Source organism: Scyliorhinus torazame, chromosome 6 (genome assembly GCF_047496885.1).
Source record: "Scyliorhinus torazame isolate Kashiwa2021f chromosome 6, sScyTor2.1, whole genome shotgun sequence".
NCBI classification, from domain to species: domain Eukaryota; kingdom Metazoa; phylum Chordata; class Chondrichthyes; order Carcharhiniformes; family Scyliorhinidae; genus Scyliorhinus; species Scyliorhinus torazame.
This window is the reverse complement of record NC_092712.1, coordinates 312,242,043-312,269,678: the sequence shown is the minus strand read 5'-3', so window position 1 is coordinate 312,269,678 and position 27,636 is coordinate 312,242,043. Positions and strand designations below refer to the sequence as shown.

The 27,636-nt window shown below is 47.6% G+C and overlaps 1 protein-coding gene across 1 annotated transcript in view; it reads right to left on the bottom strand.

Annotated features, from left to right (window-relative positions):
- Positions 1 to 27,636, bottom strand: part of lars2 (leucyl-tRNA synthetase 2, mitochondrial) — a 143,141-nt gene that overhangs the window by 102,271 nt on the left and 13,234 nt on the right. Inside the window, 3 exon segments of the mRNA XM_072510080.1 lie at positions 17,558 to 17,649; positions 25,833 to 25,915; positions 25,918 to 25,960. Coding sequence (XP_072366181.1) covers positions 17,558 to 17,649; positions 25,833 to 25,915; positions 25,918 to 25,960 — 218 coding nt within the window.

The following is a 27,636-nucleotide window of genomic DNA, read 5'->3' as shown; positions in this document are numbered from 1 at the left end:
GTGTGCCGAGTGATGCATGCTTGTTCATTTGCTCTTTATAGATAGTGCTCTCAGCTGCCAGCTTTTTATTACACTCACTGAACTTTCAAGTCAATTGCCCAATAGATTGCCCCACTAATTATTTATTTACACTGTTGTGAGAGTCTCTCTTTCTCACCTGCTTATCAGCCTATTACAACAAGAGTCACGAATAGAACTCTGCACAATACCACTGATCCATCGTCCCATTCTGGATATCTATAATGCAGCATCATCATCAGTCTTATCTCATACTTTAATGTCTCGGCTGAAGCCGTGGTCAGCCATTTTAGAGTGCCCTGGCCTTAGAGGCGTCCTGCATCGATAGGCGCATGAGGCAGAAAGAGCACGGGCTTGTATCTGTTTCGAGCTCGTTCTTCCTGGAACAGATCGCTAGCCGGTCACCAGAATGCGAAAGCTTGAGGGGCGCCGCTCTGCATCAAGCTGGGCTGATCATGGTTCTCTCCTGCTCTTGATGCCTGCCATGGGCAGACTGGAAGGACTTACAGGTTGATCAGTAATCTGTCCGGCTGCGTTATGAACGCACCTTCCATGGCCTTCAATTGCCGGAGTTGGACTCAAACCTGGAGCTTCTGGTTCAGAGGCAGGGACACCATCCAATGTGGCGCAAACCCCCTTTAGACTACCTGCCTGATGTTCGGAAAAGGGTGGGCCGCAATTTTCTCTACAAACATCACTTTGGCCAAAGTAATTGATGCCAGTACGCCGCCCTATACCCTCGGCACAGACTTCATCCCCTCATTCCGACTGCATGAAACATTAACATTCTGTGTAAGGCAGGTTTGAGCTCCAGGGGCCTTATTTTAAAATCAAGACCATTTACCATTATTGCCTCCACCCTCACCTGATCATCACTTGCGGCCCAGGATCTTTCCCACCTCCCGATTGCTTCTCCAACACTTCCTAGCATGCACCCTCAATAAATGTGGCCATTTAATAGTCTGCATCCTGTTGTCGGCATGGTGACGCAGTAATTAGTACAGCTGCCTCACAACACCCGTGACCTGGGTTCAGTTCCTTCCTTGAGTTTGCACGTTGTCCCAGTGTCTGAGTAGGTTTCCTCCAAGATGTACGGGTTAGGTGAATCGGCCATGATCAATGCGTGGCGTTACAGGGATAGGGTGTGGCAGTGGTCCTAGGTAGGGTGTTCTTTCAGAGGGTCGGTGCCGATCAATGGACCGAATGACCTCCTTGTGCATTGTAGCAATTCTATCCAATGCCAAGTACACAACCAATCCACTGTCCATACACTGGGTCCACATCATAGCACCATTGGAACCGAGGGACAGGAAATAATCATCTCATTCTCCACTCTCTGGTCACCCTGGTAAATGCCTGATAGGACAATAACGGAGCTTCAACGAAGTGAGCGGAATATCAAATCCTCATGCCATCTCCAAACTTGCACGATGGCCCCAGCCTACCCTATCTTTACTGCCTTCTCCGGCCTCATGTTCCCTACTGTGGGCTCTGGCCTCCAATGCACCTTTAATGGGCAGCACGGTAGCATTGTGGATAGCACAATTGCTTCACAGCTCCAGGGCCCCAGGTTCGATTCCGGCTTGGATAACTGTCTGTGCGGAGTCTGCACATCCTCCCCGTGTCTGCGTGGGTTTCCTCCGGGTGCTCCGGTTTCCTCCCACAGTCCAAAGATGTGCAGGTTAGGTGGATTGGCCATGATAAATTGCCCTTAGTGTCCAAAATTGCCCTTCGTGTTGGGTGGAGGTGTTGAGTTTGGGTAGGGTGCTCTTTCCAAGAGCCGGTGCAGACTCAAAGGGCCGAATGGCCTCCTTCTGCACTGTAAATTCAATGATAATCTATGATTAATCTAGGACAAAGGTTCGGCACAACATCGTGGGCCGAAGGGCCTGTTCTGTGCTGTATTTTCTATGTTTAATGATACAGCTTCAGGCTACCAGGCCCCAATCTGGAACGTCGCGCTCTTACCCCAACCTTAGAACCAAAGAATTCCTACAGCGCAGAAGGAGGCCAGTCAGCCCATCAGGTCTGCACTGACCCTCTGAAAGAGCACCTCACCTAGACCTACCCCAGCCCGACCCCCATAACCACAGAACCCCACCTAACCTACACATCTTTGGAAACTAAAGTGGCAATTTATCATGGTCTATCCACCTGACCTGCACAGCTTTGGACTGTGGGAGGAAACCGGAGCACCCGGAGGAAACCCACGCCAACAGGAAGAGGTAGTGCAAACTCCACGTAGACAGTCACCCAAGGCCAGAATTGAACACAGGTAGCTGACGCTATGAGGCAGCAGTGCTAACCACTGTGTGCCCTTAAAGCTCAAGCAAACCGTTTGTCAACCACTCCTAACCATCCAGTAAAGATCTTGTGTCTGTTGCTTCCCTCCCCTGCAAAGCATGCTGCTATAGTATTCCTCCTCCTGAAATATCAGGTGCTATTTGTTACTGCTGCCAGAATAGAGACTTTTCCCCCAAAACCTTTGTAGCAACGACACATGAAGTCCAAAAGATACACATTTGCACACCCTGCAGAATGTATACTCGTCAATGCAGAGTCTCTGGGAATGAGGTTACAGGGGGGGGGGTATCTCGTCCATGGGAACAGCACATAACGAGTAACATATCCGCGTAACATTTCCGCAGAGTGGGGGTACAGTTTATAGGCAGACTGCTCAGTTAGTGGGCACAAAGAATGTGTGCAATTCACTCCCCCATCGTGACAGTCTGGAAGATGACTTGTGTTTTATAGTAATCAAATAACTGAAAAAACAGAGCTGGAGACAGTAACATAACCCTGGTAGCGGAGAGTTTAGAAGATATTGAGAACAGCCAACAACAGTTTGTTGTTGTTGTTATGGAGGGGGAAGAGGGGTACCTTCTCCTTGTTCGCTCACTTCTGGGTTGCACACAAGGTGTCTGTGTTTAGAGTGAGCATTTTTAAACCTTTTGTTTGGGGGTGTTGTAATTTTTTGAATAACAGACACAAAACAGGCCTCCTGCTAAATCAAAAGAAAAATGTAAATGTTTATTCACACAACGCTGGGAATGTAAAAGCCACAAAACACTCACTGCCTCAAAGTCACGGACACAGAAAGAGATGGGTTTTACAGATAAAGGGTGCATAGTTAAAAAAAAATAAAAATCTTTATTGTCACAAGTAGGCTTACATTAACACTGCAATGAAGTTACTGTGAAAAGCCCCTAGTCGTCACATTCCGGCGCCTGTTCGGGTACACAGAGGGAGAATTCAGAATGTCCAAATTACCTAACAGCACGTCTTTCGCGACATGTAGGAGTAAACCGGAACGCCCGGAGGAAACCCACGCAGACACGGGGAGAACGTGCTGACTCCGCACAGACAGTGACCCAAGCCGGGAATCGAACCTGGGACCCTGGCGCTGTGAAGCCTACATATCTTTGTGTCATCTATCATGTCTTCACTCCCCTCGCCCAAGTCTAACATCAGTCACAGTTACGATGGCTCTACTATAGGAAAGGGGGTCTGACCTTTCACATAGGTGGCTGTAAAATCTAATCTAGCCAAACAATAGCACTCCAGGCCACAAAATCTTTCCCCATACACATTATCCTTTGATGCAGAATAAGCAACAGCAAGGGAGTATTGGTGGGGCTGGTGGTTGATGAAATACTTTATTGAATAACCCTTCAAACCACCCACAATTGAAACTCTGCACCAGCTTGAACATTAGAATAAAAATCAACTTCCAACACCGACCCCAGCAGCTGCAGTGTCAACTTTCACAAAGTGGTTCCGCCGTGTCAAACCGGAATTGATGACACAAAGCTATCGATTCAAGGATGTTTCCCCTCCACAGTTAGAGGCAACACAGCTGGTACCAGCAAGCAAAAGGCTGCATCCAAGGGGTGACCTTCCTTCCTGCCCGTCAACGGGCAGAGTGTTCAACAGCCGAGACTGGCAACCGTGACATAATGGCGACTGTTGTGGGTGGAGGGCGGATTTTCTGTTCATCAAGGTGAAGGGTGTTAGTGCCAGGAATGGAAAATAAATTTAGAGTACCCAATTAATTTTTTCCAATTAAGGGGCAATTTTAGCGTGGCCAATCCACCTACCCTGCACATCTTTGGGTTGTGGGGGCGAAACCCACGCAGACACAGGGAGAATGTGCAAACTCCACACGGACAGTGACCCAAAGCCGGGATCGAACTTGGGACCTCGGCGCCACGAGGCAGCAGCGCTAACCACTGAGCCACCCTCCGTTCTGCAGTTTTGACATCTGTGCATGTTTTCCTGTAGGTTGGCTGCCCAAAGCTAGCCGGACGGGCAGACAGGCTGACAGAGCAGGTTGGCGGAGAGCGGTGGGAAGCACGATAATTGCAGAGACAGGGGAGGGGGCAGCCACCGATATAACTGGGTTGCTCAAGGGGCTGGGAGGAGTTACTCCTGCTCCTCCTGGCCCACAAGCCAGTGCTACCTTACGGATTGAGCCCCCGCCTCGCCTCCTTTGGCCTGCTGAATTTTCCCCACGGTCAGGGAATCCTGGCAGAATCAGTTAAAATGAAGACATGGGGCCTCAGTAAAATATGTGTGGCTAATCCACCTGCAGCAAGCTCACCCTGCTTCCATTAAAAGCAGAACTGGGCAGGTTCAATTCCAGTTTCAGACTTTTAGCTTTTCCGACTTCCCACTCCAAACTAACCCACCCATTTTTGTGGGTTAAACTATTCTCCCCACGCCCGACTATTTCCACATTAACTATCCATTGGCACGGGGGCACAGTGGTTAGCACTGCTGCCTCACAGCACCAGGAACATGGGTTCAATTCCGACCTTGGGTGACTGTGTGTTCTCTCCATGTCTGCGTGGGTTTCCTCCCACCGTCCAGAGATGTGCAGGTTGGGTGGATTGGTCATGCTAAATTGTCCTTTAGTGTCCAAAGATGTGCAGATTAGGTGTTACGGGTCTAGGGTAGGGGAGTGGGCCTGGGTACAGTGTGTTAGACGTTTTAGTTGCTGTGATTATGAAGAGTCTGAAGTTCTGTTCCTTTTTCACCAACACACATTTATTTCATTCCAACAGCCTTTGCACAAAACTCTAACTACACATCATCTGACAGAGGCCACCTGAAGCCTCTTTACATATCAGTGTCAATTAATGGATACTTAACATAAATGAGACAACTAATTGCAATGTCTCTTAACCCATTACTTAACAGTCTCCCCTTCCTTGGAGAAAAAAAATAATTAGGTGGAAACAAAATGTCAAGAAACTCAAAAACACATGATTTACCCGCTTTTTTTTTGTTTGGAACGAGAGAAAAAAAAGTCACAGAAACAAGGCCTTCATTAACAATATCTAAAAGTTTCTGTGAACTCGCCCCTCTTTTTGTAAAACAGTCCGACAGTTGATAGCTCCTGTCGACCCATTTAATTTTTGTTATTTCCCCTCTGTCCAACATCTGCTTCAAACTTGCGATGTCTATCCGTAACCTCGTTTCACTGACACTTTTTGTAGGGTGCACATTTTCCCCACAGGGATTTTTGTCAATGGGACAGTCAATAGGTATATTACCCAAATCCCCTAATTTCTGTCAATATCATAGTTATATAAAAGGCCATATCCACCGCCTCTACAAGGCTTAACGTCTCAGCAGCCAAAGTACTTTTTACCACTCTCCTTATTTTCTTTTTTCCCACACAAGCGGGCAACATTTACCATTGTTCCCCAAAAGGAAAATGATAAAACCTCCTGCGCTTGAAACCCCATCACATAAATTTGCGTAGGACGCATCACTATAAACTATGAGTTTCAAGTGCCTAAGGTCACCTAAAACCGGGAACTTCAAAACACACTCCTGCATTTTTAGTTTCGCCAACGCTTTATTTGCTCTTATTATGTCTTCCACTTTGGGATCATTCATTTTTGTCCTCAACTCTAAGACATCAAAACTCACATCCGGTCTAGTCTGTCTACCTAACCAGTTCAGTTGCCCAATTAAACTTTGCAGTTGCTCTTTTTCGATCTTTGAAACCATTGCATCTTTTTGTGAAACTCGGCCACGACTAATTGCTATTGGGCTGATGCTTTCCAAATAAGATTGCTGACGTAAAGTTGCCCCTAACTTAGTCTGTCCAATTTCCAGTCCAATACATTTAAATGCACCGGAAGCCTGACTTCCAACCCTGAATTCTTTCCTCAAACCAGAGATTACAATAGCTTCAAAATCACTAGTCCCACCCCACAAAAAATCATCGACATGCACCAAATAAATGCCAGAAAGACTTCCTTTACAGTGCCAGTAAAATATTGCAGGATCTGCTTTCAACTGGCAACAGCCTAACTTTAACAAAACTGACCTTACTGAAAAATACCAGACTCTAGATGCATAATTTAATCCATATACACATTTGTTCAACTTCCAGAGTACCCCTTGTGTTAGCTGCTTCTTTAGGAGGATGGAGAAAAATGTCTCTCTGGAGCTGATGCCCCTGCAAAAAGGCAGCTTTTATATCTATAGATTTGCATTCCCATGCCTTTGGGGCTAATAGAGCCAAGATGATCTTTAAAATAACCTTTCCTGCTGTAGGTGAATCTACCCTTAAATCCTGATCTTCTAAGTTTTCTTCAAATCCCCTTGCCACAAGTCTGGCCTATGCCTCATAAGTTCCATCAGGAAGAACCTTTCCGTGCTAATCCATCTGTGGGATAGAGCTCTTTGTCCCCTATCCGGTACTCCAGAGTATACCCCAAATTCACTTCAACTATGCAATTCTTGCTGTTTAGCTACTTTGATAACTTTTTCATCTAATTTATTTGAAGCCACCAAAATCTCACGTGCATGTGGGCTTCTACTCCTATTAGTATTCGTAGTCTTACTCATGTTCCGAGATTTTCATAAATTACGTCCCCTCTCCCGCCTGGTATCTCGTTCTGTACTGCTAGATCTTTCCCTTCTGCTGTGGGATGCCCTGTCAACAGCTCTCGACCTTTTCCTGCGGACCTATACACTATCCGATGTACTATCTGAACTGGCACTGAGTTTCTGTGCCCTCCATTTTTGAACTTTGTTGTCCCAATCCATTGTCTTGGCTCCTTCCCCTGAACGCTGTACATTCAACCAATGTTTATACTTTCCAGTGGCCTTCTCTGCTCTACTAATAACAGTTGCATCCTTCCATTGACGAGACCCTTCAGGCAAGTATGTCACTTTTGTACCAACTTTTGGCAGTTGCCCTTTCGGAAAAATGGCCTGTTTTAATTCATCAGAAGTGTTGTGTTTCTCCACAGAAACCCTGTCTACATCAGTTAATTGGGCCTCATAGTTCTGTAACACGTGCGTACCAGATGACTCTGGTTCCTCGTCATGTCTGTCTGCTTGGTCTAAATTTGTAATCTGTACCCATTATCCTTGATGAATGGACCCTAACAGTTTGATTACCATGTTGCAAAATAATTGTTTTGCCATCTACGCCTATGATCTTCCCTGGGCCTTTCCATTCATTAGAATTGTTTCGCTTATAGAATACCATGCCTCCTTGCTGAAAAACGGCATCTGATGGCCGTACGTGATGTCTTAAAGCTCTGCAAATTCTTTCAGAGACTTCTGCTTCCAAAAAAGCTTTTCTACTGCTATGTAATGCATTTAAATGTTCAGCAAAACCAGAGCTAATTGTAGACCCCTCCCAAGCTGGAGGCTGATCATCCAAAATGGACGGAATTTTAGGATTTCTACCAAACACTAATTGATAAGGACTATAGCCCCCAACCATCTGCAATGAATTCTTTGCATGTGTTGCCCATGCTAAAGCTGAATTTAGCCTGCAATTTGGTCGATCTGCCAAAATTTTCCAAAGCATGTCATCGATGACAGCATGATTTCTTTCACAGACACCATTACTAAATGGGCTTTCTGCAGGCGTATTCATAAATCTGATATTCATGTTTTCACACATTTGTGAGGGCCACGAAGAATCCAGCACGAGTTTTGATATATATATATATATATATATATTATATACATATACAACAGCAGTAGCAACTTCCCTTACTGCACTCTCCTTCCTGCTGGTTCCTAAACTGGCCAGCTTTATTTATACTAGGAGTTTACTAATGGTTTCCCCGCCCCCCTCATTGGGGAAGCTCATACTCCCACAGGATTGTGGGATTGTCATTAGTCCCCAGCCAATGGCAAGCAGGCAGGTTATAACATCCCCCCCCCCCCCACACACAAAGTCCAAGGAATCCACTGAAGACCCTGGCGAAGGAGGGCGTCGGACTCGTTTTGCCGTAGGCCGGACACCATTTGCATGCGGCGCTGGATCAGGCGGCGTGTAACGAGATGGAGACCGGCGCTTCCGTGATGAACGGCGCAACGGTTGTACATCCACGGCCCGTGGGCCCGAGGATTCCCCCTCTGATGCATCCCGTGTCTCCATCTCGGAGTCAGAGTCTGCTGCCTCCGTCATGTCAGCGTCTCTATCTCCATTCGGTCCCGTAACGACCTGCGCAGGCTTCGAGCGAGGCACCAGTGGAAGATTGTGAGGACTACCTTCCCTTGTCTCTGGTCTCTGCGGCAGTAGAAATGAGCTCCGGGGGCAGGGAATCTTTTGAGGGGATAATCTTCTGGACCGAACGTGGTCTACATGTTTGCGCTGAGACGACCCTGGGCTTGCACCTGGTAAGATATAGGGCCCGTTTGGAAAACGATTACACCAGGAACCCACTGGGCACCACCAGCAAAACTCCGAACGAACACTGGGTCACCGGGCGCAAACTGCCGAATCGGCCGATGCCGAGAAAATCCCTGTCCCTGCCATTCTTGTGTGCGGCGTACTTTTGCGCCAATGTCCGGGAAAACCATTCTAAGGCGGGTGCGAAGTCTCCGGCCCATTAGGAGTTCTGCGGGAGCTACCCCAGTCACTGCATGGGGGGTGGTCCTGTACGTAAACAAAAAGCGAGCCAGTCTCGTGTCCATTGATCCGGAAGACTGCTTCTTTAGGCCTCTTTTGAATGTCTGCACTGCGCGCTCTGACAACCCATTTGAAGCCGGGTGGTAAGGGGCAGTGCGGATATGGCGTATGCCGTTCATCTTCGTGAACCTCACAAACTCCTCACTCGTGAATGGAGTGCCGTTATCCGTGACCAGCACCTGGGGGAGGCCATGCGTACTAAACGACAAACGCATCTTTTCAATTGTTGCGCAGGACGTTGTCCCCTGCATCTTATGCACCTCTAGCCATTTAGACTGGGCGTCAATTAATAGAAGGAACATGGGTCCTTGAAAAGGGCCTGCAAAATCTGCATGCAAGCGCGCCCAAGGCCGCCCTGGCCATTCCCAGTGATGTAGGGGCGCAGCCGGCGGAAGCTTCTGATGCTCCTGGCAAATGGAGCAGTTTTGGGCCACTTTCTCAATGTCGGTGTCGAGGCCTGGCCACCAGACATAATTCCGGGCCAACATTTTAATTTTAGTCACACCTGGATGCCCATTGTGCAAGTCTGATAGTATCAGCTCCTGGCCTTTTTCCGGGACAATCACACGCGTCCCCCACAAGAGGATGCCGTCTTCCACGCTGAATTCTGACAGCTTGGAGGAAAACGCCCGCAACTCGCCTGGGAGCTGTCTATGCTGCCCACCATACAGGACTATGTGCCGAACCTTTGACAGGACTGGCTCCGTCTGGGTCCACTCACGGATCTGTGATGCCGTGACAGGCAAGGTGTCCATAGTATTTAGGGTTGCAACCACCTCACCGGTCGTGGGGGTCGACATGGGGCCGGTCGATAAAGGCAATCGGCTCAGTGCATCGGCATTTGCTATCTGCGTACCTGGTTTGTGCTCCAGAGAATACTCGTATGCAGCAAGCAACAAAGCCCAGCGCTGGATCCGTGCGGAAGCAATGGGCGGTATTGGCTTATCCTCTCTGAAAAGTCCCAGCAGAGGCTTATGATCAGTCACGATAGTGACATGGCGGCCATACACGTACTGGTGGAAGCGTTTCACTGCAAAAACCACTGCCAGGCCCTCCTGGGGGAGGCGAAAGCTATCGGTCGCTCGGCCCCGTTCTCCATCTTGTGGGACAGGACGGCCCCAATACCATACGGGGATGCATCACATGTGACGAGCAAAGGCTTTCCAGGATCATAGTGGGTTAGTAACCCAGACGACGACAATTGTTGCTTTACCCGCCGGAAAGCAGTTTCTTGCGGCTGACCCCAAACCCAGGTGTGATTTTTCTTTAGCAGAAGGTGCAAAGGGGCCAGCGTAGTTGCCAGATTGGGGAGGAACTTCCCGTAATAGTTTACGAGACCGAGAAAAGAAAGAAGATGCAAAGTGTCAGTCGGGGCGGGGGCATGTTGAATTGCACGCACCTTCTCTGCAACAGGGTGCAAACCTTCGCGGTCCACCCGATAACCTAGGTAGACTACTTCCTTTGCCTGAAATACGCACTTTGTGCGACGTAAACGGACTCCAGCCTCCGAAAGGCGTCTAAGGACAGCCTCCAGATTTTCCAAATGTTCCTGCTCCGATGTCCCTGTAATCAAAATGTCATCTAAGTAGACAGCAACACGTGGTAAACCTCTCAAAATGCCCTCCATAACACGTTGAAAAATTGCGCAGGCAGAGGATACTCCAAAGGGCAACCGTGTATATTCATACAGGCCCCGGTGTGTATTAATCGTTACATATGGTCGGGAGGCAGGGTCCAGCTCCAACTGCAGGTAGGCGTGACTCATATCTAATTTTGTGAACGAGAGTCCACCTGCAAGTTTCACGTAGAGATCCTCTATGCGAGGCATTGGATATCGGTCGAGTCGGGAAGCCATATTCACTGTAAGTTTATAGTCGCCACACAAGCGAACTGTGGCATCTGGCTTCATTACAGGTACAATTGGTACTGCCCAGTCAGCAAAACGGACGGGCCTGATAATACCCAAACTCTCCAAACGAGTGAGCTCCCCTTCTACCTTCACGAGCAAGGCGTAAGGCACCGGGCACGCCCGGAAATAGCGCGGCGTGGCTCCTGGCTCGACTTGGATACGGGCTACGGCCCCTTTTATTTTCCCCAAACTAGGCTGGAATACATCTGGGTATCGTCCTAGCACCTCAGTCAACCCTCCAGAAACTGTTTGGAGGATGTGCTGCCATTGCAACCGCAAATGGCGCAACCAGTCCCGACCCAAAGGCTGGGCCCATGGCCGCGCACCACGATAAGTGGGAAACGCCCCTCCTGGCGTCCATAAACAGGGGTCATTGTAGTTCCTGCAATGTCCAGTGGTTCCCCCGTGTAGGTGGCCAACCTGGCCTGTGAGTCGGTTAATGTAAGGGTCTGTATACCCTGCTTGATGCGGTCGAATGTCCTCTGGGCGATCACTGAGACCGCTGCGCCAGTGTCCAACACCATCTCAAGCGGGTGGCCATTGACCCGTACTGTCACCTTAATGGGGGCCACACGGGGAGCTGCCACACAATGCAGCTGCAGGCAGTCGTCCTCCGTCTCCACGTCCTCAGGAGTAGTCGCCGCAGGTTCATCCACATGGAAGGTACGGGCCCTGGGCGGGTCCCAGTTACAGCCCCTGGGCTGGTCCCAGTTTCGGTCGGAACGACGGCGCCTCTGGCGCCCCCAGGACCGCCGTCTGCGACGGGGTCGGCGCCTACAAGTCTGCACGGACATGGCTCCTCATCCATTGGCTCTGCAGAAGGCTCCCTTCGGGGAGGAATGCCCGATGGCCACTGGCGTCGGTCCGGACGTTGCCTCGCCCAAGGTACCGCAGGAGTGCGGGGGGACGTTTTCGCACGGAAGGGGTTGCGCCCCAAGGCATGCACTTCCATTCCCTGTAGCTCCTGCACTCCTCGTTCTGAGCTCTCTCGGGACAACACTATTTGAATGGCATGTTGAAAAGTCAATGTTGGCTCAGCTAACAACTTTCTCTGGGTGGCCGCATTGTTAATACCGCAAACCAAATTGTAACATTTCTGACAAGGTCTCACCATAGTCACAGTACTCCACAATCCTGCGTAGCCTGGATAGAAAACCGGCAAGGGATTCTCCAGGGGTCCTCTCAGCGGTATTAAACCGGTAACGCTGGACTATCGTGGACGGGGTTGGGTTAAAATCTTGCCCCACTATATTCACTTGTTCAAACGTTTTGGTGTCCGGCGCAGCTGGGTACGCAAGGCTCCTAATCACCCCAAACTTATGCGGGCCACAGGCGATGAGCAATATGACCACCTGGCGCTTGTTTTCGGTGATATTGTTTGCCCGGAAATAGTAACGCATCCGTTGTGTGTACTGGTTCCAGCTTTCCAGCGCAGCATCAAAAACATCCAAACGTCCATACAGAGGCATGGTATAATAGAAAACAACTTCCAACCTGTATCCAACAAAAATCCAGGGAGGTGGCTTCAGCAGTGTAGACAGCTATTCACTCTAACCTTCGTCGCCAGTTTTGTGAGGGCCACGAAGAATCCAGTACAAGTTATAAGGATACAAAGTAATAACATTTATTTACAATAACATATATTTCTAACAGCAGCAGCAACTTCCCTTGCTGCAGGTTCCTAAACTGGCCAGCTTTATTTATACTCTGAGTTTACTAATGGTTTCTCCGCCCCTCTCATTGGGGAAGCTCATACTCCCACAGGATTGTGGGATTGTCATTAGACCCCAGCCAATGGTAAGTAGGCAGGTTATAACACAAATTCACCCCCATTGTCCACAAGGAATTTTGCCGGTGGACCCATTCCTGTCCCTATCCATTTTTCCATGATTTGATCCAGAATTACTCTTTTCTTTACTTCGTACAATCGTTGATTGACTAAATCTGGTTGCTAAATCTACAAAATGCAAAATAAATATATTATTTGCTTTATTCCAGATCTTAAGGTCCATGGCCACAATTATCCCTGTTAATATCCCTGGCCAAAGGTAGGGTTACTATCGGTCGTGCTGGTGTCCTTCTGTACTTCCTACAAACTTCACAGTGGTCACTAACCTGTTCTATCAGTTTAGTATAGTCGCCATCCCTTACCCCTGCATCCTTTAATACATTTTTCAGCCTCCGAGGAGTTGGATGTGCAAATTGCCTATGCAGTTTTAATACCACAAGTTTTTTATCAGCTAAAGTCCCATTTTCAACTGCCATGAACACATCCTTAACCACTCTACTTGAAATATTATTTATTAGTAATGGAATACAATAGTGTCCCAACTGTGTAAATTGTAAGTCCACCGTCTTTCCAAAAACTGTTGCCTTATCCTGTTCCATTTCCAGTTTCAGGTGTGCTTTCTTCATCGACGGTTTGCTCAGAAGCAAAGGTATCTCACTTGATACAACATCCGTGCTAATGAAATGATTCACACCGGCAATATTGCAAGGGATCACCACTCTTTTCAGCGACTTCAGAGTATTATCATCCCCAAAGCAGAAACTTGTGGAACTTTCAAATTACTTAGCCTCGTTACAACTTTCAGCATTCAAAGAGTCCAGGTAACGTTTTAACCAGTCAATTCCACACAGTAGATGTGCAGCCACTGTCCAATACAGCACAGTTGAAGGATTCTGCAACCAACACCCTCATTACCGGCGTAAAACTGCTTGTCAATAGGACAATGCCTTCTTTCTGGTCACTTTTTTTTTCCTCTTCTGACTCTTCAGTGTCATGTGTCGCTTCAAACACCATCATAACGAGTTGGACAGTTGAAAGCATAATGGTATTGAGAGTCACATCGAAAACATAGATTTATCATGCCCCGTGCATTTCTGGGGTTCATCTTCCTATTGTAGGTTCTAACTGGGTTTCTGTCTTCATAATGTCCTTGTCTCGGTCTCCTTCTATAGGAGTTTCGCACACTGGGCTAAATAGCTGGCTTTTAAAAGCAGACCAAGGCAGGCCAGCAGCACTGTTTGATTCCCATACCAGCCTCCCCGAACAGGCGCCGGAATGTGGCGACTAGGGGCTTTTCACAGTAACTTTATTGAAGCCTACTTGTGACAATAAGCAATTTTAATTTCATTTTCATATAATCTTGAGCCCTGTTCGTAGCCATACAATTTCGCCATCCTGTTAGTAGTGTATCTTCCATATTCTGCCTTATTGCAGGCTGACCTATTTGGGTCATCAGAGCCATTGGAATCGAATGTTTCCCCAGAAACGTTTGTAAAGCTTTTGTCATCTGTTCGAATGAGGTATCTTATCAGTAAACTGAACTCCTGTCAAAACCAGGAGCCTATCCATATTACTCACTCTAGCACAGTCAAGTAATTTAAAGGCCAACACAGACTGTGGAGATTCCAGGTTTTGTTTTTGCAGTCTTTTATATAGTCTGCCAAATTCCATTATATAGTCTTCCATGGAGATATCCTCCATTTTCCGGAACTTATCAAAATCCGACCAAGTTTCATACGCACTCAACAAGTCATCTTTCTTATAAATCTTATCCATATAATGTAATAAAGTCTGCAGACCTTCTTCTGAGTCTAACTCTTCCAATTCCAGCTCAGAAAGCACTTTGTTTTGGATTTTACTGCCATATGGTAGAGAAAGAGCCAATGCCATACATTGTTTTCTCTTTCCCAAAGCAGTTACCTCAGTCCACATAACTACTGCACTTCTCCATTGGTCGTACGATTCCCTTTCAGAAAATAAGGGAGGATAGTCATATCCAGCCACCTTTATCCTTGGTTCAGCCATATATCCCTTTTTTTTTTACTTTTCTTACTTACTCCTTGGTTTGATCTGGAAAAGTTGTATCTTTCGACCCTTCACATTTACACAGCAACCATCCTCTGCTGCCAATTGTTAGACGTTTTAGTTGCTGTGATATGAAGAGTCTAAAGTTCTGTTCCTTTTTCACAAACACACATTTATTTCATTCCAACAGCCTTTGCACAAAACTCTAACTACACATCATCTGACAGAGACCACCTGAAGCCCCTTTACATATGTGTCAATTAATGGATACTTAACATAAATGAGACAACTAATTGCAATGTCTCTTAACCCATTACTTAACACAGTGCACTTTCAGAGGTTCGGTATAAACTCAGTGCAGTGGACTGAATGGCCTTCTTCTGCACAGCAGTAATTCAATCTCAGATTGAGGGCAGTTTTGACCTCCAGGGCTGCACAGTGTCTAGCACGTCTGACTTACAGCAATTCGGACCTGGGTTCAATTCCGACCTTGGGCGACTGTGCGGAGTTTGCACTTTTCGCCCCGTGTCTGCGTGGGCTTCCTCCGGATGCTCCGGTTAGGTGGGGTTACAGGGATGGGGTCAGGCATGGGGAGGGGGGTGCTCTTTCCAAGGGTCGGTGCAGACTCAAAATGGGCCAAATGGCCTCCTTCTACACGGTGGAGATTCGAACCCATTTCACGAAGAACTGTCAAAGCCCGATAGATGCAAAACATTCATCCGTGTGTGAACTCAGGCTAATGCTCAAACTCCGTGTCGAAGGCTGGTTTAGCTCAGTGGGCTAGACAGCTGGTTTGTCATGCAGAACAAGGCCAGCAGTGCGGGTTCAATTCCCGTGCCAGCCTCCCGGACAGGCGCCGGAATGTGGCTTTTCACAGTAACTTCATACTTTGACAATAAAAAGATCAATTGATCTCCACAGAACACGAAGAGGTTGTGACATTGGCGCGCTGAAATCCAATCAACGAAAGAAAATGGGGCAGATTCCAAAAGTGTCAAGAGGAACGAACACAGGAGCTCCTTCTGAAGGCAATTCTGTGCAGCATTCAAAAGGCAAGAATTCAGCTTACGAAGCAATCTGGCAGACAAATAGAATCGCCAAATTGATCAGGATGGTTCCACATCCTTGAAAATAGATTTACGCTCATTATTTTAAAAAATGATGTTTCCCACCAATTACTGCACAGATTGAAGCAGCAGGCGCACATCATGCAGCCCAATTAGCAACATTTCACAGCATTTCATGCTTTTTAATTCAAATGCCCCTGTAAAATAATAAACACCATTATGTGCTTCAAGGTAGGAAAGCAAATGGAACAAGATACGGTTATGCTGCGTTCCAATGAGATGTAAAGAAACCCACCCTTGTACATTTAAAAACTGTATCCTTATTGCCTTTCATTTTTAAAACTGGTCTTTTTCCACTGAACAAAGAAAATTAAATAGGCTGCTGCTAGTCACCTGCTCACAGGGACGGCCCTCTGTATGGTAGCAACCCCCAGGGGTTATCTGGAACGTCATTATACCTTGTGCGCTACTCACTGACGCTCATCACAGCAGGGGCTGCTCAGGCTGATTTTTAGGCGGGAGCTACTGGAACTTTTTTTTTTGTTGTTAAATTTGATAAGCCAACCTTGTTAGCAGAGTCAGTAGGTCTGCCACGGCAATGGCTTCCCACACCATCAACAAAGATGCCACCCCTTTCAACATCTAATGACTGAGACGCTGTCGGGCCTGAAATCTAAGCCAATTCCAGACACCAGATCCACATCCCCTTTGAAGTCATTCAAAATATCACATGACCCAAACCTCCAGGCTTTTGGACAGTTTAATATTGCATATCTGGTCTGCACAACCAGCTGTATTATCAATTGAACAGAACAGGCTAGTTTTTTTCCCCCCCAAAAAAGGTATTTTATTACAAACGTGTAAAAACAGTAACATGTACAACACACTCCACAACCACAGTTTTCCCCCTTTTTTACCACCTCCCCGTCCCCCACTATGAACAGTTCCTCAAACATCATCATGAACAACCCCCATCATGTCTCGAAGCTCCCAGAAGCGTACCCAACCTCCAATTCGGCAGTTGCTCCAATAGGGTATACCCCGGCAACCTGGGACACGCCCTCCACTCATTTCTTGCAAAGTCCTGCACCTGCATGTATCTAAATTCACTCCCCGTCAGCAACCCTCACAACCACTGGCTAAGCAATCTTAACTCCACAAAGCGGCTGATCAACGTCTGCCAAGTGATCCAAAGCCGACTTGGCCAACATTTGTTACCCATCCTCAACTGCCCTGGAGAAGGTGGTGGGGAGCTGCATTCCTGAACCGCTAAAGGGCAAAAATGTATCAAAACACAGAGCATCGCCATAATCTGGATTAATCGTTCAGCGAGGGCCCACACTCTAAGACACTGGTCACGTTGTAACATGTGACAGATTCCCTGAAATTTCCGTTACACATTTTGCAAACAGTTTTATAAAAAAAGCACAGTTTAAAGGTTTTATATCAAGGTGTTTCATGAAAAACTGTGCTTGGAAAGAAGAGCCGCTTTTTTTTGCCAGATTGAAATAACCAACCGATGCGACGCCCTGGATATCGTCTTCCGCTGTATCGGAGACGTAAAGGTCTGCCGTACACATTTCAACAAAGGCCTCCACAGCAATACAACTCTGTCCTTCTACCTTTTTTTAAAGAAAATATTTTATTGAATTTTCACAGTTTAACACATTAACATTTCTTGCAACCACGTGGGGCAATACATGTTTAAAAAAAAAACACAATGTCCCCAACTGCCCGCGCCCTATTTCCTCACTACCCGTATACGGAGTTCCCTGTCCTTATCCAAGTCCTTTTACCTTTTTGTCCATTCCTCTGGATCCAGGCCCCGCTCGATTGCAGCGTTTTCGGCAGGCAAGCCAAACGCGTCCCACCCTATCGGGTGCAAGACCTGCAATTTACAGAGAGAATGGTAGTTACTAACCCCCTTCCTGAAACAAGCATTTATTTTTTCTTTGTTTTCACAAGTGTTATCCCAGCGACACTTAATAAAGCTCAGCCAATCAGGTACAGGCCTAATCTTGCTCCACAAAATGCAGCAAGGCAACATGGTAGGGGCAAGTTATTTACATCCATTTTAGGTTCTCATTTTGAAGATATAATTCATGTCAGCTTAATGACATTTATTACACATGATCTATCCAATGTATAAACATCCTTTCATTTTCAAATCCCACTATGGCTTCTCCCACCCTATCTCTAATCTCGAGTATCTCCCCCTCCACCAAAATATCCAATCTCACGTAATCCTGGTAACTGAGCATCTCCAATGGCGGCGAATGTGGAGAAGGTGCGGAGCTGGGTCAGAGGGGTTGATTCCCAGTGGGTCAGAATGGAGGAGAGTTTGTGCAGGGGGTCGGGATTGAAAGCACCAGCAACAGCGCCGCTCCCGATGGCCCCGGGGAAACACTCAGGGAATCCGGCAATAATAGCTTCATCGAGAATTTGGAGGCAGTTTCGCCAACACTTCGGGTTGGGGGGCAGGGTCAAGGGAAATGCCGATTCGGGGGAACCAGGGAGGTGGGATGGACATTTTCGGAAATGGGAGGAGAAGGGGACTAAGACACTGAAAGATTTGTTTCTTAGGGGTTGGTTTGCAGGATTGAAGGAGCTGGAAGCGAAGTATGGGCTGGAGCAGGGGGAAATGTTTAGATACATGCAGGTTCGTGATTTTGCCAGAAAGGAGATACACAACTTCCCGGAGGAGCCGGCCTCCACATTGCTGGAGGAGGTACTGACGACAGGGGGACTGGAGAAGGGGGGAGTGTCGGCGGTTTACGGAGCTATGTTGGAAAAGGAGAGGGCACCACTGGGAGGGATCAAAGCAAAGTGGGAGGAAGAGTTGGGAGAGGATATGGAGGAGGGGTTCTGGTGTGAGGTGCTCCGGAGAGTGAATGCCTCCACCTCGTGTGCGAGGTTGGGGCTGATACAGGTGAAGGTGGTATTCAGAGCACACCTCACGCGGGCGAGGATGAGCCGATTCTTTGAAGGAGTAGAAGACGTGCGTGAACGTTGCGCGGGGGCCCCGCTAATCACGTTCATATGTTTTGGTCCCGTCCAAAGCTAGAGGAGTACTGGATCAGTGTGTGTTGATGGTGACTATGGGTGATTCCGGATTCCTTTCTGTCACTTGTTTACGTGAACATGCGGGCTAATGTTTGGGGTTTGGTGGGAGGATGGGATCGTTGTTATTGATATGGGGATTGAATATTTGTTACTGATTATTGTTTATTGTTGGTGGGTGTAAATTTGGGAGAAAATGTGAAAAAGGAGAATAAAGAAATATTTTTTTTAAAACTGAGCATCTCCAATTTTAATCATTGCGCCACTGGTGGCCATGCCTTCAGCGGCCTAGGTCTCAAGCTCTGCAATTCTTTCCTCTCCACCTCACTTTTCCTGAAGCTGGGTGGCAGTGTGTGCTGTGAGGAGGACGCAAAGAGGCTGCAGGGTGACTTGGACATGCTGGCTGAGTGGGCAAATACAATATAGCATGGGTAAACGTGAGGTTATCCACTTTGGTGGCAAAAACAGGAAAGCAGATTATCTGAATGGTGGCAGTTTAGGAAAAGGGGAAGTGCAACGAGACCTGGGTGTGATGGTGGAACAGTCGCTGAAGGTTGGCCGGTACAGCAGGCAGTGGGGAAAGCTAATGGCATGCTGGCCTTCATAGCGAGAGGATTGGAGTACAGGAGTAGGGATGTCTTGCTGCAGTTATACAGGGCCTTGGTGAGGCCACACCTTGAGTATTTTGTGCAGTTTTGGTCTCCTAGTTTGAGGAAGGACATTCTTGCTATTGAGGGTGTCCAGCAAAGGTTCACCAGACTAATTCCCGGGATGGCAGGACAGACACATCGAGAAAGATCAAGTGGAGTTTAGAAGAATGAGAGGGGATCTCATAGAAACGGATAAAATTCTGATGGGACTGGACAGGCTAGATGCGGGAAGAATGTTCCTGATTTTGGGGACGTCCAGAACTAGGGGTCACAGCCTAAGAATAAGGGGTAAGCCATTCAGGACTGAGATGAGGAAGAACGTCTTCTCTCAGAGAGGCGTGAACATGTGGAATTCTCTCCCACAGAAAGCTGTTGGGGCCAGTTCGCTGGATATATTCAAGAGGGAGCTGGACGTGGCCCTTGCAGCTAAAGGGAACGAGAGAGAAAATGGGAGTGGGATACTGAATTTGCATGATCAGCCATGATCATATTGGATGGGGGGGCAGGCTCGAAGGGCTGAATGGCCTCCTCCTGCACCTATTTTCTATGTGTTTGTTTTTCCCCTTTATGAAGCTCCTTAAAATCTACTTCTTTCATAAAGCTTTTGGATACCTGTCTAATGTGGCTGACTGACAAGCTTTGCTTTATAATGTTCCTGTGAGTACCTTGGCTTAGTTTCTTATATTAAAAGTATGATGCAAACCTAAGTTGTTACATTAAACAATCATTGTTCTGTAATAACAATATTTTTAAAAATTTTTTTTACAGTACCCAATTCATTTTTTCCAATTAAGGGGCAATTTAGCATGGCCAATCCACCCACCCTGCACATGAAATGAAAATCGCTTATTGTCACAAGTAGGCTTCAAACGAAGTTACTGTGAAAAGCCCCTAGTCACCACATTCCGGCGCCTGTTCGGGGAGGCTGGTACGGGAATTGAACCGTGCTGCTGGCCTGCCTTGGTCTGCTTTAAAAGCCAGCGATTTAGCCCAGTGTGCTAAACCAGCCCCTGCTCTCTGTGAGCTGTGGGGGCAAAACCCACGCAAACACGGGGAGAATGTGCAAACTCCACACGGACAGTGACCCAGAGCCGGGATCGAACCTGGGACCTCAGCGTTGTGAGGCAGCAGGGCTACCCACTACGACGCCGTGCTGCCTAATAACAATGTGAAAAGCACATCTATAGTCCCATGTTGTGATCTGTGACTTTTATGAGAAAGTTAATCTGTTGCCATTTTACAGAGGAGTAATCTGGTCAAAGGAAGCCCCAAAAAATGGACTCCCAATGAACACGGGAAATTTTTGTTTTACGTTATTTATGGATGCAGGTTATTTCCCCTCCTCCCCGACCAGATGCCTCTGTCTAACACAATGATCTAAAGCCCCAGGTACTGGAAAGAGAAGCTGGAGGAAGGAACCAGAAGGACGTCAAGCACAGAAGCAGCAACTGCATTGGAAAACTTAAATATGTTTGCTCGGAATTGTGATCGTTTACCGGCTGGGGCATCGTCTAATTGACAGGACCGACTCCAAGCCGATACGCATCAAGCAAGGGTTACATGCTCAAAGCGGTTTATGGTGGGGGAGAAACAGATAGATGGTGGTGATGGTCCTGGGGTCCAGAGTGCATGCATGATTAAACATCAAAGACCAACGTTGCACACCAATGCAACCGCAAAAGTGCAGACTTTGTTCTGTGATATATACCGATCACCCATTGAAAACACGGCTGCACATTTTGAAGGAAACCGAGATACCCAGATGTACTGCTGGGACAATACAAACATCTTCTCTCTATATGCAGGTCAGACCACATCTCGAATATCACGTCCAGTTTTAGACCCCCCCACACCCACTAACAGGGTAGAAAATAGAAAGCTCCAGGGAGAGCAACTATTTCGTTATGCGGCTTAAAAATCCCCCGCCATCAAGGGAAGCGGAGAGAGCTGGAACTTCAGGGAACATTTCATTGAAGTCTTCCAAGTACCAAAAAGAATTAAACTTTGCCTTTGAATAGACTAGATTTGGTAGAACTGGCGTGGGACAAAGTGACAAAGGTCTGTAGGTGGCATGGCCAGAATGGGATGAGGCTGAACACCACCTATTTTTGATTTTAAAAAATGATCCTTAATCTTTTGCCCCTATCTGCCATTGGTAGATTTTCTATCAGATTACAGCGGCACAGTGGCTAGCACTGCTGCCTCACAGCGCCAGGGATCCGGGTTCGATTCCGACCTAGGATGACTGTGTGTGTGTTTGTGTGAAGTTTACACGTTCTCCCAGGTCGGCGCGAGTTTCCTCCGGGTGCTCCGGTTTCCTCCCATCGGCCAAAGATGTTAGGTGGATTTGCCAAGTCATAATTCCCCCTTAGTGTTCAAGATGTGCAGGTTAGGTGGGGTTATGGGGGTCCGGTGGGGCATTGGGCCCAGGTAACACCCTGGATGGGCCAAATGGCCTCCTTATTTCTGTAGGAATTCTACGATTCTACTTGTGATTTGTCAGGACTATTAAGCAAATTGAATACGATTGTGATGCATACTTCTGATAGTGAAGACTGTAGATAAATGACACACCACACATCAAAATTAGAGTGTTTTATAGAGATGGTAGAACTTATTTATCAAAATAATCTTGCAAGTTAATACTGGTATGCATCATATAAAATTGTGATAAGTCTTTCCTTCCAAACACGTTATGTGAAATTAAAACAAAGACGTTCGCTGCAGTAATGGCATTTAGCTTGTATTTTCCAATATAAAATGATTGAAGGAAAGTGATTCTATGATGCAGAAGAGAAATTGTGCTTTGGAATAACTGCACAGAAACCCCCGAGAGAATCAGTTGACTGAATGTGGCCAAGTGTGTTTACGACTTCATTTAAGCCCCTTGAGCCTTAGTAATGCACTGCCAGCTTTAACACGGACACTGCTGGCTCCAATCACATCTCACTGCCTTTCTACAAAATCCGTTCACGCTAATAACACCGCATGATCTCAACCTATTGTGTTAATTACCAATTATATTGGACTCTGACCCAGCATGTTACCCAGAGAAGGGCTATGAGGAGCGGATTAGAAAAAGGACACAAATGCAAAACCAAGTAAAATTGCCATTATAAAAAAAGAGGCAGCATTTAGGGAGTGTGTACTTTTAAAATGGCACCAAAAATATCCTTCACATTTAAAGAGTTTTTTTAAATAAAAGCTCCCAGATGGAAAGCTGTCTAACTGGATCTGTGATTTTCAGCACTGCGAAGGTTCACCATTTCAGGATTCCGCTTCACCCTGGGAAGAAGCTGCTCTCCTGACATTAATTCCAGTGGGGTCCAGGAATTAATCCATCAGGAATCCTTAGAATCAGACAAGGACCCACTGCAATGTGGATCGTACAGGCCGATTTCGCTCCTCAATGTGGACGCTAAGTTATTGCCAAAAGTGCTGGTCACGAGGATTGAGGACTGTGTCCCGGGGGTGATCCAGGAGGACCAGACGGGATTCGTAAAGGGCAGGCAATTAAACACCAATGTGCGGCAGCTCTTAGACGTGATAATGATGCCATCGGAGGAGGGAGAGGCGGAGATAGTGGCAGCTATGGACGCGGAAAAGGCCTTTGACCGAGCAGAGTGGGAGTACCTCTGGGAGGTATTCGGGGGAGGGTTTATTAGCTGGGTTAAGCTCCTTTACAGCGCCCCGGTGACGAGTGCTGTGACGAACCGGCGGAGGTCGGAGTACTTTCGGCTGAACCGAGGAACGAGGCAGGGGTGCCCCCTGTCCCCCCTGTTGTTTGCATTGGCGATCGAACCCTTGGCCATATCACTGAGGGAGTCTAATAAATGGAGGGGGGTGGGCCGCGGGGGAGAAGATCATCGGGTGTCGCTATACGCGGATGACCTGCTGCTGTAAGTGGCGGATCCAATGGAGGGGATGGTGGAGGTCATGCAGACTCTGAGGGAGTTTGGGGAGTTCCCGGGCTATAAGCTCAATGTAGGGAAGAGTGAGCTTTTTGTATTACAGGCAGGGGACCAAGAAAGAGGGATAGGAGACCTACCGCTGAGGAGGGCGGTGGGGAGTTTTCGGTATCTGGGAATCCAGATAGCCAGGAGTTGGGGGGCCCGACACAAATTGAATCTGACGAGGTTGGTGGACCAAATGGAGGTGGACTTCAAAAGATGGGACATGTTGCCACTCTCGTTGGCGGGTAGAGTGCAGTCGGTCAAAATGGTGGTCCTTCCGAGGTTTCTGTTTGTGTTTCAGTGCCTTCCCATCGTGATCACCAAGGGCTTTTTCAAGAGAGTAGGTAGGAGTATTATGGGGTTTGTGTGGGCTAATAAGACCCCGAGGGTAAGGATAGGATTCCTGGAACGCAGTAGGGACCGAGGAGGGCTGGCGCTGCCAAACCTAGGGAGCTACTACTGGGCAGCAAATGTGGCGATGATCCGCAAGTGGGTGATGGAGGGAGAGGGGGCGGCATGGAAGAGGATGGAGATGGCGTCCTGTAAAGGAACGAGCTTGGGGGCATTGGTGACGGCACCGCTGCCATTCTCGCCATCAAAGTATACCACGAGCCCGGTGGTGGCGGCAACGTTAAGGATCTGGGGCCAGTGGAGACGGCACAGGGGTGCAGTGGGAGCCTCGGTGTGGTCCCCGATCAGGGGGTAACCACCGGTTTGTCCCGGGGAAGATGGACGGGGGGGTTCGAGGGCTGGCACCGGGCGGGGATTAGAAGAATGGGGGACCTGTTCATTGACGAGACATTTGCGAGCCTAGGGGCACTGGAGGAGAAGTTTGAGTTACCCCCGGGAAATGCATTTAGATATATGCAGGTGAGGGCTTTTGTGAGGCGACAGGTCAGGGAATTCCCGTTGCTCCCGGCACAAGAAATTCAAGACAGGGTGATCTCGGGTGAATGGGTCGGGGAGGGCAAGGTTTCGGCAATACACCAAGAGATGAAAGAAGAGGGGGAAGCGCTAGCAGAAGAGTTGAAGGGTAAATGGGAGGAGGAGCTGGGGGAGGAGATCGAGGAAGGTTTGTGGGCTAACGCCCTGGGTAGGGTTAATTCCTCCTCCTCCTCCTCCTCATGTGCCACGCTCAGCCGGATACAATTTCACAGAGCGCACCTGACGGGGGCGAGGTTGAGTAGGTTCTTTGGGGTAGAGGACAGATGCGGAAGATGTTCAGGGAGCTCGGCGAACCATGTCCACATGTTCTGGACATGTCCGGCACTGGAGGGGTTCTGGAGAGGAGTGGCGGGAGCAATATCTCAGGTGGTGAAAGTCCGTGTCAAGCCAAGCTGGGGGCTAGCAATATTTGGAGTAGTGGATGAGCCGGGAGTGCAGGAGGCAAAAGAGGCCGGCATTCTGGCCTTTGCGTCCCTGGTAGCCCGGCGAAGGATCTTGCTAATGTGGAAGGAGGCGAAGCCCCCTAGCGTGGAGGCCTGGACAAACGACATGGCTGGGTTCATAAAGTTGGAGGGGATCAAGTTTGCCTTAAGGGGGTCTGCGCAGGGGTTCTACAGGCGGTGGCAACCATTCCTAGACTACCTCGCGGAGCGTTAGAGGAAGGTCGGTCAGCAGCAGCAGCAACCTTTGGGGGGGGGGGGGGGGGGAGAAGAGATTGCTTGAGGGGACGGAGGAGCGGGGGATAACATGGAGGGTGGGGAAACTGGCACGAATGGGCGAGAGCCAGTGTATAAAGGTATGTAAATATATTATCTTACCATGTATATACCTTGCTCAGGGCGATTTTATGTTATTTTGTTACGGGTGGGGGGGGGGTTTATTGTTTGTAAGGGGGAAAAAATTGTTTTGTTGAAAAACTTTCATAAATATATTTAAAAATTTTTAAAAAATCTTTGGACTGTGGGAGGAAACCCACGCAGACACGGGGAGAAAGTGCAAACTCCGCACAGACGGTCACCCGAATCCGGAATCGAACCCGGGTCCCCTGGCGCTGTGAGGCAGCAGTGCTAACCACTGTGCCACCACGCTGCCCTGGATTGTCAATAGTGAAGCACCACAAATAGTGATAAATATTTAGCACTGACCAAGAACTGCTAGGAGGCCCAATAATTATTCATTTAGTGTATGGATTGACTCAATAATACAATTATCAATTAAAGGAGGTGCTCGCTGGGAAGTCTTTTAAGGTTGCACACAGCACCCAATGAGGTCCAACATTTTCTGGGTCCAAAGAGGAGAGGTTGGAGGCAAGGAATGTACGTGACTCCTTCTCTGAGCTGTGTTATCAGTTGACATTTTCCATTATAATATTCAAGTCTTCATCTTGCTACTGTATCAGACGCAGGAGAAATAATCACTGATGCAAAACCCAGTTTGACATTTGCCATTATAAATGAGGTTACCTGAAATCCACGCATTCTCTGGAAGTGGGCCATTGTGTCACTGATTGTGTAGACTCGAACATGCCCCATGTGGAGTTTCCCGAAGGGTACGGGAACATGGAAAGGACATAACATTTTGGCTTTGATTTCTGAGAGGGAAAATAAAGATAAATCTGTGAAAAACAACATTGCCTGTAATCGTCACGGAGCATTGAGTTTATCAGTGACTAAAAACATTTTATTTCCCAACCTAAACTAGTAATTTACTGTTGCACGCGGAATGTCAGAAAGATTAGGATTAGCAAGGATAAGGAGTTAGACTTCGATACCTCATTTTACACTACAGCAAAACAAAAGCAAAATATCTGAAATAAAAATAGAAAATGCTGGAAATACCCGACAGGCTGGCAGCATTTGTGGAGATAGAAGCAGAGTTAACACCTCAGGTTCTTTTTTTTTAAAATTTAGAGTATCCAATTATTTTTCCAATTAAGGGGCAATTTCACGTGGCCAATCCACCTACCCTGCACGTTGTTTTGGGTTGTGGGGGTGAGACCCACACAGACATGGGGAGAATGTGCAAACTCCACATGGACTGTGACCCGGAGCCGGGATCAAACCCAGGTGCTCGGCGCAGTGAGGCAGCAGTGCTAACCACTGTGCCACCGTGTTGAAATCTACCATGCAGTTCAAGTGTAGTCTCGGCTACACTTTGAACTCAGTAGAAATTTAAGCTACACATCTCGGATGCGAAAATAACTCTTCTATTGTGTTTATTGATTATAATTGAGAGTTTGAGATCTTCTTGTGGTTACAAATCAAATGTTCTCAGAAAGCCCCTGCAGAAGGCTTTTAAGAGATACAATTAACTTAATGGTTTACAAACAAATTGAATTTTCAAAATGCAGTAATGGTTTCTTGCTCAAAGCAAAACACTTGCAAAGACTTTAAGAGTTAGAGTGGAAATATGAAAATACGAAATAAGGATAGCGAGTAGTTAGGTAAAAGGTATAGTGTGATCCTGGATGGAAAATGGCTGCCCCGACCTCTATCTTTAAGGAAAATGTTATCAGTCTGACTCCATCTGTTCCTACCCTTATAATGTGCTGATTGGCTTGGAGGAGTCTCAAATGTATTTGATTGGATGGTTAGTTGTCAGTTAACAATGTGCATGAATATGTTGCATCTTTGAATGTTTGTTGTGTATTGGAATGTGATTTACACTTTTTAAAAAATAAACATTTTATTGAGGTATTTCTTTGGCACTGTAACGGCAACAAAATCAACAATATTTCTTTGGCACTGTAACAGCAACAAAATCAACAATGTACATAACAAGAAAAATATAAACATAGTGCAAATACCGCCTCCCTCTCCCACAGGTCCTACCATTGCTTACCCCCCCTAATCTACACTAACCTAACCCCCTCTCCACTCTCTTCCCCCCCCCCCCCCCCCCCCGCCCCCCGCCACCTTCTGCTGACGATTAATGAAGTCGCCGAATGGTTGCCACCTCTGGGCGAACCCTAACAGACAACCTCTCATGGTGAACTCCGGGCCGAGGAAGCCAGCCATGTCCGAAAGCCAGGTCTCCGATTTCAGGGGCTTTGAGTCCCTCCCATGCTAGTAATATGCGCCTCCGGGCTACCAGGGTAGCAAAGGCCAGAACGTCCGCCTCTTTCTCCTCCTGGATTTCTGGAACCTGCAACACCCTGAAAATCGCCACCTCTGGACTCATTGCCACCCTCGTATTTAATACCGTGGACATGGCGTCAGCAAACCCCTGCCAAAACCTTCTCCGTTTTGGACATGCCCAGAACATACG